This window comes from Lynx canadensis, chromosome F1 (genome assembly GCF_007474595.2).
Source record: "Lynx canadensis isolate LIC74 chromosome F1, mLynCan4.pri.v2, whole genome shotgun sequence".
NCBI classification, from domain to species: domain Eukaryota; kingdom Metazoa; phylum Chordata; class Mammalia; order Carnivora; family Felidae; genus Lynx; species Lynx canadensis.
The window spans coordinates 29,131,330-29,142,169 of record NC_044319.2 but is presented as its reverse complement, the minus strand read 5'-3'; the positions used below and the strand labels follow the sequence as shown (position 1 = coordinate 29,142,169).

General features: G+C 48.0%; 1 protein-coding gene across 2 annotated transcripts in view; it reads left to right on the top strand.

Moving 5' to 3' along the window:
• The first annotated feature begins 581 nt into the window (after positions 1-581).
• Positions 582-10,840, top strand: part of SMYD2 (SET and MYND domain containing 2) — a 57,194-nt gene continuing 46,935 nt past the window's right edge. The window contains exon 1 of one of the 2 annotated variants that reach the window (XM_030302403.1): positions 582-882. In XM_030302403.1, coding sequence (XP_030158263.1) covers positions 710-882 — 173 coding nt within the window. In that variant the 5' untranslated portion in view covers positions 582-709. The remainder of the gene's footprint in view (positions 883-10,840) is intronic. The other variant, XM_030302401.1, reaches the window with a different exon arrangement.

Below are 10,840 nucleotides of genomic sequence, written 5' to 3'. Positions count from 1 at the left end.
GTAATTAACTTCCACTAGAGGGGCAAACGTTCACACTGAACACTCAAGAGACTCCCTGGAAGGTTCAGAGCCTCACGAGGTTTAAAAGCCTTTAACCTTGGGCGAGCACCCTTTAGCCCTCAGCAAGTCACACTCTTCCTCGGTGGTTTCTCTTCGGTGTTCCCGGATCACTCCTTACAGGGTCTCTGACAAGGACAGACTACGTAAGGTTGAGAAAACACCTTTGTCCCCTTCTTTATGCCAAGGGCTGGTCACCGTGTGGGCCAGGCTGACTGTCCGAGGAGGCCTTGGGACCTCGCCGCCCGCGGCGACCCCAACCGCCCACGGGAGAGGGGACGGCGTCCGCTCTGCCCGCGGAGACGCACACGCCTCGCGTCCCGCTTCCAGGAGCCGCCCGGGCTGCGGCTCGGGTCGCCGCCACACCGGAAGCGTCCCGAGCGCGTGCCGGGCGGCCGCCGAGGGTCCGGCGAGCGGGGCGGGGCCGCCGGTCCGGTCCCCCTCCTCCCTCACCGGGGGCGCGCGAGGGCCGGGCGGGGCCGGCGTCCCTTCCGGGGAGCGGTGGCCGCCGCCGCGTCTCCGGCGGCTTCCCTCCCCGCCCCCCCCCACCCCCCCGCGGCTCTGGGTGACGCTTCTCCAATAACAGCTCGCGGGGAGCCGCCGCTCCGGGTGCCCCCCGCGCCGGCCCCGCCAGCCCCGCCCCGCAGCCGGCATGAGGGCCGCGGGCGACGGCGGCCTGGAGCGCTTCTGCAGCCCCGGCAAGGGCCGGGGGCTGCGGGCCCTGCGGCCCTTCCACGTGGGGGACTTGCTCTTCTCCTGCCCGGCCTACGCTTACGTGCTCACGGTCAACGAGCGGGGCAACCACTGCGAGTACTGCTTCGCCAGGTAGGGCGGCGGCGCGGGCGGCCGGGCGGGCGGCGGGGGCGCCGCGGCGGCGGCTCGGACCGCGGCGGGAGGAAGTGCGCGCGGCGCGCCGGGTCCTAGCGCCGGCGGCTGGGGCGGCGGCCGCGCTTTCAGCCCGCGCAGGCCGTGCCACGTGCGCTGGGACCGAGCCGCCAAAGCGCCCGCCGCGCGCCCCCGGCACGGCCCATTTTTCCGAGTTGCGCGCGCGGGAGTGCAGGGTCCTGGCCTCAGACGTGGGCTCGGAGCCAGGCTTGTTCCAAACACGGGCACGCGCTGCGCTCTTGGTGCATTGCCGGCCCGGCCGCGAGTTCGAGCAGCCAGTCTGTCCCCTTTAACTTGTGCTTCCTGCGGTGTGTTCTGTCCCCCACAGCCCAGCCCTGCCGCACACTTGGCCGTTTCCTCCCGGGAACGTAATGACACTTAACATTTCTTGTACAGTACGCGGCCTCTCCTCTTCCTTCTCACTCAACGCTTGTGTTTGGAGAGAAGCCAGAGGGGGTGCTGAGCACGCCCCGAGATTCTGAAGGGCTGCACTGATGGGACGTGCCTGACCTTGGTTTGGGATTTTGAAAATATGGCCTCTGAGGGCATTAGGCAAAATGTGTGGTTGGAAATGATATTTAATTGTAGCATGTCGTGTATACATATACTCACGTATGTACACATACATACGTATTCATACACCGCGACACATAATTCTATCTCAAGCCCTGTGACAGTTTCAGACGTGAAACGTACATGAGAAATCACCAGTCCAACACACTGTCTCCCTTTTACAGATGAGAAAACTAATCCTCAGAGAGGTAGCGTGGTTGTGTACACGTAGTCTCACCTCTAGCTAGGGGAATGAAATCTGCTCTCTTCAGTTCTGCCCGTTTGCTACTAGTTAGGTGCTCAGTAAAATTCCAGAGACAGGAAGCATGGCGTTGAAGTAAGTTTGTACCCAACCTTCCCCTTGTCTCTGAAGAATGGACCCTGCTTTACTTTCTTTGAACCTCAGTTTCTTCATCTTTGAAATGGAGGTTCTTGGGTTAGATTATGCTGACCTGGGGTCCTGCAGGTACCTTTTGAATACAGGTCTCAAGTCCAACATACACTGGAGTCCCCAGTCTCCCAGACTTGTGTGCCTTATTCTACGATAAGACATAGCAAAAGAAGGGACAAAGGCTAAATATTATAGTAATCTTGCCCAGACTCCCTGCCAGAACTGTCTTCCGCTTGGGGGGACCTGGAAAGGCACTAGACGCAGAATCATGCCGTGGGCAGCTTAAGGGCTGTATGTGATGTGGCTCTTTGAATTGGTGAGTCAAGAGCTAAAGGGTCATGGCACCACTTTGCAACGTTTGAGTGAAGTGAGCATTGGGTTTTCCCAAAGTTAAAAAGGCTGCTGTGACTGGTCCCTTGATCTTCTGAGCCTCGCTGTGGCTCGGAGTCTGAAGCAGTGTGGGTGTCTGGAGTGGCAGGAGCAAAGCGGGGTCACCCAGCACAGAAGGTGCTTCCTCCATCAGGGATCCTGGTGATTCCTGGAGTCCATCCTGTGAGAGAAGATCACAGTGCCAGGCACATAGTAGGTACACAGGTCGTAGTTACCGGTGCACTCCTCCAGTGAATTAAAGATCAAATCCCTCTGGGTTCGGAGCGGGAGAAGCAGAGCTGAGAGATGCTTCCCTTGAGCTGTGAGTGTCCTAACTGTATCTACTATCCACACCCCCAACCTTAGAACATTAACGTATGGTCAGATGCAGCTCCACAGGTCACCCCGCCCTATGCGACAGAGCGTGTGCTTTGTTTTTACTTTTTCTGAATAGCGTTTGTGAGTGTCATTAACTGTTGCCTTTCGACCCCTGACCCCTCACCAGGGCTACCTCCTGCATTGGGGGCGGTACCACTGCATCTGCCCCCACTCCCCACTCCGGCCACACTTCTCTGTTTGGCTTTGGTGAACTTCTGTCAACACCCACAGTTCATTTCTTCTCTCTAAGGAGTCATTTGAAATCAACTAAAGTAACACACAAGAAATGATGATACCTTGATCCCTATGAAATTGGAGTTCCACTCTGATTTCTGTTCAGTTCAATTAGTTTAGAATTCGTGGTTAGAGCATTCTCATGGATTCAGCATCATTTCCGCTGTCAACTATTTGATTATGTGGAGGAACAGCTCCGTCCGTCCGGCTGTAGTAGAGGGAACACATATATGTCTCTGCAGTACCTCAAGGGAGTGGGAGCAGAATTCTCAACTATTGAAACATACAGGGCAAAATCTGCTACTTCTGCACCCCACGCCCCCCCCCCCCTCGGGACAAGAAACACAACTATTCCTCATCCTTGCTTGTGCTAGAAGTTTAGCATAAACAATATTGCTTGACATGAGTGAGCCCCCGGAGGCTGTATTCGGGTTTCACTTATGTTGAAGGAAAATAAGTGATTTCTGCAGGAATAAGTTTGTTCTAGAAATTGAAAAAGTAAAGGGAAGTTTCTCAGGCCACAGTCGAATGGGATTTTTCTTGGTGTTGGCCCAATTCAAAGATTTGTTTCTGTGAATTTTAAATTTGTATCACATTTTCTCAGTTTGGTGGGTGATACTTGGGATGCGTATCTTGCCTCAGTTGCTAGAAGGCAGCTCCTAAAAATATAAATGTTTCCCATTTGGGAGCTGTCCCTATCACACCTCTTAGGTACGTTTTATGTACACACACACACACACACACACACACACACACACACACTTATTTTGGCCATTGGCCCCCGGTTTATGGCAGATATTTTTATGTCATATTTCATACTTGGTATTCAAGGACATATTTTAACACTTTATATTATTTGTCTCAAAAAAGAAAAAATCTGCCCTAACACAGTTCTATCTGAATATTCATTCTTTGCAGTTCCTCAGGTGGGACGAGGTCTCCCTCTTGATCTTTGATTTTCTTGGTTCCTGGGTCATTTAAGGGCGAGAATGTTGCCTTTTTTGTCAGTTCGTTCTGAGTATGAGGAAAAGTAGGAAGGCCCACTTAGCTTCCTTGCAGTAAAGCTGTTAGAACCCCATTTCGGGGAATTTATGTCATGCCTGGCTTACTCAGAGTGGTTTTAAAAATTAAAATCCTTGCATGGGCAAAACAGTGACGGAGAGGTCCTGTTTCGGCAGATGTAGAGATGGAAGTGTCTTCACGGTTTTATTGCGTAGCACTGTTCGTCCTGCCTAACCCATTGTTTTACCAGACTGTCAAAGTAATAGTGAGTTGATTTTAATCAGTATTAAGAGCCAAGAACTCTTGAGGCTGCCTTCTTAAGACACGATTAGGTTCTCTGAGAGAACCCTGGGGCCGAGCCCCTGAAGCTGTGCATCAGAAGGGGGAGTCATTCCAGGGGGCTGCTGTGATCCTGTTGATTCTGAGAACATTCTCTGAGAATATATATACATACATACATATATGTATGTATATATATTTTTAATGTTTATTTATTTTTGAGAGAGAGAGAGAGAGAGAGAATGTGCAGAGAGAGAGGGAGACACAGAATTTGAAGCAGGCTCCAGGCTTTGAGCTGTCAGCACACAGCCCAACGTGGAGCTTGAACTCAGAAACCATGAGATCATGACCTGAGCTGAAGTCAGACGCTTAACTGACCGAGCCACCCAGGCGCCCCGAGAACATTCTCTGAGAATTACAGGGTCTCTAAGGGGAGAAATGACTTCACATGTTCTCAAATTATCTTGCTTTCTGAATGAAAAATAGACACATGCTCTAAAAGAGAATTCCTCCTTTGCTCCAGTGTTGTTGTTGTTTTTAAAAAAAAAAAATAGGTAGTAAGATTAAACTATACAGATAACAGATTTCCTCTAAGAAGTTACATGAAATAAAACCAAATCCAGCCATCTGTACGTCAGGTAAGGAGACGCTATGCTGTCACTTTCGACATTACAGTATTTCAAGTTTTTCATTTATTTAGAGCCAACAAGGCAGAAACTTTGGTGCCAGACTGGCTTGGTTTGAGTTCTGGCTTCCCCCGTCCTGATGTTTTGTCTTTAGGCGAATTACTTAATGTCTTTGAACAACCAGGTTCCTGTATGTTTACAATGTTTCCACGAACACCTGCCTGTGAACTTAGAAGGAACAGGAGAAGTCATGCTCCTAGTATTGCGCTAGGCTAGAGCAGAGTAAGCTGTCACAGTCCGCCTGGCACTCTCACTTGTGCTGGGTGTTACACAGGGTGATAAAATATTGTGGCGTCAGGGACATTTTTATCACGGTGGGGTTGGGGGGGGGGGGGGACACCAGGGAGGAAATAACTGGAAATTGTTGACCAGCAGAGCCATCCTTCAGATGGCACAATCACCCAGAGCTAAGAACGGCAGTTCTGAGCCCCAGGTCCCCCGGAGTAATCATGGATTTCACTGGTTCTCAAAATCTAAACCTAATGGAAATAATATAATGAACCTACACAGGTAAACTTTTTTTTTTTTTTTAAGAGCCTTTTCTAAAAGTGCTTAGACGCTTTAATAGTCTTTTACCATGAGATGAAGCAAATATTTGAGAAGAGATAGGGAGACAAACAGAATTTTCTGCATAGCAAGCCTGTCATTGCTCCTGTCTGCCCTTCAAGTGTTGCATGATTTCAGATGTGGCAAGTGCCATCACACGCGTATTTTTCATATGCGGGAGCATAATTCCTGTTATAGCTTCTAGGGGCTCTGGGACCAACCTGTACGCTTGGAAATGATTTGACATGAAAGGGACAGAACAGCAGCAGGATATGCTGAAGTGAAATTCAAACCCTGGCGAGTTAAAACCGGCATCTGATTCCTTTCCTTCCCCAAAAGCAATTGCACAAAATCCTCTCAATAAAAACTATCTGAAGATCCCATAAAACGACATTCCTTAAAGTCATGCTGTTCTTTGCAGCTCATAAAGCATTTCCAGATACATTCTTCTTTTGATCCTCCCAAGGATGGCTTCCACTGCAGGTAGGAAGAAACTGAGCGTTCGAGAGGTGAAATGGCTTCCTTGAATTTCACATATTTTTGGTCGGATGTTTATTGAGTCTCTTCTAAAGGGCCAGGCTCTGTGCTCTTCACGGTCTGAGCCACAATTTCCTTTTCCAAGTGTGATCTTCCTTCCCTTACTCCCTTTGGCCTGAGTCGACCTGTGTTGCTCCTCCCTGCACACTTTCTCTAGAGTGAATGCTGTTTTTATTACCTCTTTTGCTTCCCCTTCCCCTAATAGGTAATTCGACAAACTAATGTTTTTAAAAGTTGAACAAATAAATTGATGGAGCTATCTTTGATCTATATCTTAGGTTGTTCAGGGTTCAGAGATGTTTTTATTACAGTGCCTTTGAATTTGCATGAACGCTATCTATGTTTTTTTTTTAATGTATCAATTATTACATGATAAAACATAAAAAAGAACACAAGGCTTTCGTCCTTTTGTGGGTTTGGAATATTTAAAAATATTATGCTGGAGCTAAGAGGAGTTTGTTACCTAAGTCTTTATACCTACATATAAATAGTTTGTTTCTCTTCTCTCTGGTCAGACAGCATCAGAGTATAACCCCTTTTGTTTTTCTTCAACGCAGTCGTTGTTCAGAACTTTGCTGTGTGCAAAGTTAAATTGGTTAGATTTGGAAATAAAATAAATAAAATTTAGGAGGCCCCTGGATGGTATTTGTGTAGGACAAGCAGACTGCACACTCTCTGTCAGAAAGTTCTTTAAAAAAACACTAAGACATGTCTTACATTTCTTTGGAAAGATCCAGGGCTCAGAGCTATAGTTTGGTAGGAGCTGGTGTTCAGAAGAACTCCAAACTGGTGAGAACCCAGGCAGCAAAGTTGCCTGTTTTAGAACTTCAGCGGCAAAGAAGGTTTCTACTGTATTTTAGTGTTTTCTGTTTTTTTTAAGATCTTATTTTTAAGTAAGAGGCTCGAACTCGCAACCCTAAGATCAGGAGCCACAGGCTGTACTGACTGATCCAGCCAGGCGTCTCATCTCCTTTATTTTGGTGTTTTTGACTTACCTCTTTTGCCTTAGGTTACTATCCCTTTCCTTTTCTTGTCCACACAAGGAAAAAATCATTACAATTTTTTTTTTTTCAACGTTTATTTATTTTTGGGACAGAGAGAGACAGAGCATGAACGGGGGAGGGGCAGAGAGAGAGGGAGACACAGAATCGGAAACAGGCTCCAGGCTCTGAGCCGTCAGCCCAGAGCCCGACGCGGGGCTCGAACTCACGGACCGCGAGATCGTGACCTGGCTGAAGTCGGACGCTTAACCGACTGCGCCACCCAGGCGCCCCAAAATCATTACAATTTTAATGCCGCTTTATTTCTGTTTCCCCAAGGAGGCAATCAATAATTACAAATATTCTTTATGTTCTTGGAGTCATTGATAACTGAAGTCACGCCCCATCGCCACGCCCACACCTGTTTTTTCAGACCTCAGATGTAGAGCGAGGTAATCATTTCTCACTTCCAGCCATGCTTCTCTGATCTGTGTAAGGCCTATGGGATTTAGAAGACTTTCCTCTCTGTTACTGATTTTTCATTTTCTTGCGCCTCTCGCAGACAGCCCCTCTCTGGGTTTGCCTGGAGTCTTTGAATATGTGTGTCGTGATCGTTTCCATGGAACTAGGCCTACCACAGGGCACCCTGGTTGTATTTGACCAGATTCTGACTTTGAGCCCTCTTCTGGTCGGCCTGGCGTCTCCTTGGTTGTCTATAGCAAGCAGTTCCCTGGGGGAGGCCGCCTGTGCTGGCCCCTTGTCCCCAGAGAGCAGCCAGTTCTGGGACTAGAGGTTTCTGTCCGCTCTCAGGGGACTTACATTGTCAGCCTCTCTGTCAGCCTCCCCTTTCCCACCCACATCCCCAACTTCACATCTTTGGATTTCTAGCAAATCTGGTAGTTTAGGGGTGCATTGCTCTGGCAGCGAATTGACTGAAGTCACTGCCTTTTCAGGGATTGAACCTGTGACCTTGGCCTCATTAGCACGGGTGCTCTAACCAGTCACAAAGCCACACACCTCACTTTGTGTAACTTCTGCTGACTCTGTTCCTACCACCCTCAGAGGCCTCCTTTTCAATTGCAAAGGCGTTCACACCAACACAATAGAACAGAAGGAAATCAGATCCCTCCAAGACTTCTCTGAAGGACAGAAATATGCAATTTAGCAGGAAAATAATACCAAAAAGTCTTGAGGGTTCAGGAAACAACTTATCTTTCTGGTCCATGCATTCGCTGAGAATCCAGCTGTGTTTCAGATTCTTCTTCAATCAAAAGTTTAAAAATAGTAGGGAAGCTCCTTGTGCCAATTTATTAACATAAAATCTGGTGATTCTTGTACACTAAGTGGAGGGTTTCAGATGACTGAGTGGAGATATTGCATGCATATTATTAAAATAGATTGGATTCCCTTTTATAGGAAGGGGGTCTGAGAATTCGTAAACGCTTAGCTTTGGCAAGTCTCTGGTCCCTAGAATCTGAACCGAATGCTTGCCATGATAGCTCACACACTGGTATCATAGTATCCACAAGTGCACTATGATAGACAGGGCGGGTCAGTGGTCAGGGCATCCGGAGTCACCACGAAGAGGCGAAATAAAGGCGACTCACCAGACAAGTGAATATCCCACCAGCACTTAAAGACACAGGCATATCCTGGGGGAGAGAGGTGGAGAGAAAATCTGGCTGACCAACATGATACACTTTTTCATCTGAGCCAAATAAAAGTCTCAAGGATTTCATATCCTGGCACTTGAAAGGAGTTATGTTGCGTTTTGTGGCAAAATAAAGAGACCTTGGACACGAAGAGCCTTTTCTCTCCAATCTTTGAGTACCAGGAAAGACTCCTCAGGGATGTAGGTTCTGGGCTCATGCTTTGTTGATTTCTCTCACCCTTGGGGATGTTTGCATAGGAAGCCCTTTCCTGGGTGCTACCTGAAACAGCTCTTGTCCGTCAGTGGCACAAATCTGTTCACAGGGATAGCCTCCCGTGGCCTTCAGACCGCAACAGTAAGAGACATTTAATTATCAGCAGATGGTAAACTCCTTGAGATCAGGGATTTTATTTTTTTATTTTTTTATTTTTTATTTATTTATTTTTTCAACGTTTATTTATTTTTGGGACAGAGAGAGACAGAGCATGAACGGGGGAGGGGCAGAGAGAGGGACACACAGAATCAGAAACAGGCTCCAGGCTCTGAGCCATCAGCCCAGAGCCTGACGCGGGGCTCGAACTCCCGGACCGCGAGATCGTGACCTGGCTGAAGTCGGACGCTTAACCGACTGCGCCACCCAGGCGCCCCGGGATTTTATTTTTAATGTATTCAACAAATACTTATTTCTCTGGAGCACTCGCTGGGTTCTAAGTCCCTAGGAAACAACTGTGAAGAAAAGGAACAAAAGTCCCTGTCACCACGGAGCTTATATTGTAGCAGGGTTTTTTGTTTTTTGTTTTTTGCTTTTTCCATCTTTATTTTAACCAGGGTGCCTTGAACTTTGTGTGAGGTTTCAGCGGGTATTCCTTCAGGTTGAAGGCAGTACGGTGTGGGGGTTGAGTATTTTTCTTTGTTTTATTTAGTCGAAAACTGATAATCCATATATGTCATAAAGACAGTTCTGCTGTAACCACACACCCTAGTTCCTGACTTCTGCAAACTAAAGGCAAAAGCTTTGATCCAATACTCAGGTCTAATGAGTTGGAACATCCCCTCATTGTGTTAAAACAGCTGCAGCTTTGAGGAGACCTTTTTTGGAAGTTAATGAAATTTAATCCACTCATACACCTGAGTAAATCATTCTAACCATCACTTTAAGGAAAACGTTAAGGTCCTTTCACCTTAAAAACGTTCATTTCTGGTTCAGGTTCACAAAGTTAGAATTTAGAAACAACCTACTTATTTCACTTAATTTTTAATTCATTTCCACACGTGCTCAGGCCTTCTAAAACATTCAGCTATGAAGTACTTTCCAGGTTCAGAGCAGGGCAGGAAGCTCACCTCCACCTTCTCTTTCTGTGTGTCTTCAGAGAAGGGCCGATAGAACTCCACTGTGAGGTCAAGGCTGCCTGCTGGGGACCCTGGGGCTAGGCATCGGGAGCGGTGTTTGAGTCCCTCCTGCTCTGCAGGGTTAGTTTCACTGCTGCAATCCCAAATTGTCAGGGGTGGTACACACACACGTACCCATGCACACACATATGCACGCACACACGCATGTACACACGTCCACAAATGCGTGCATCATGCTGATTCTCCCTCGCTGTCTGTCTTTGCTTGTCTGACTGTCCGGTTCCCAGAAGCCCATCCTGATTTCTTCAGGCTGGGGTAGCTCCCTTCGTCTTTGCTCCCACGGACCCTCATATAGACTTCCTTGGGCACACTTGCTCCTGAGTGCAGACCCAGCTCTTAGCCCCAGGCCTGGCTCTGTTACCTTTGGAAATAACTTTTAAATGAATAGTCTCATTTCTGCAACTTATTTTACTGGTGGCTCTTTGGACAGACCTCTTCACCTTTCTAAATATATAACTCTGCTCATTCTTGGAAATGAATCCTTACAAATACAGAAGCCTTCATCGATCCCTATTTTCTTAAGTTTATTTGTTTTGAGAGAGAGCACGCGCACAAGAGAGTGAGAGGGGGGGAGAGGCAGAGAGAGAATCACTATCAGTGCGGAGCCTGACACGGGGCTTGAACTCAGGATCATGACCTGAGCCAAAATCAAGAGTTGGAGGCTTAACTGACCGAGCCACCCGGGCACTCTGATCCCTATTTTCTTGACAAAATCTTGATTGTTCCCGTGCTCCATATTAAGTGCCCTTCCCACACTAGCCAGCATTGTCCCTCCCTGCTCTTCCGCTCACCCCCTAACCACAGGCTGGATAGTGTCTTTCCAGTGTCCCACAAAGGCTCTGTGTCATCCTTCATCCTTCCTTTTGCCCGTTTGTAACCTTGA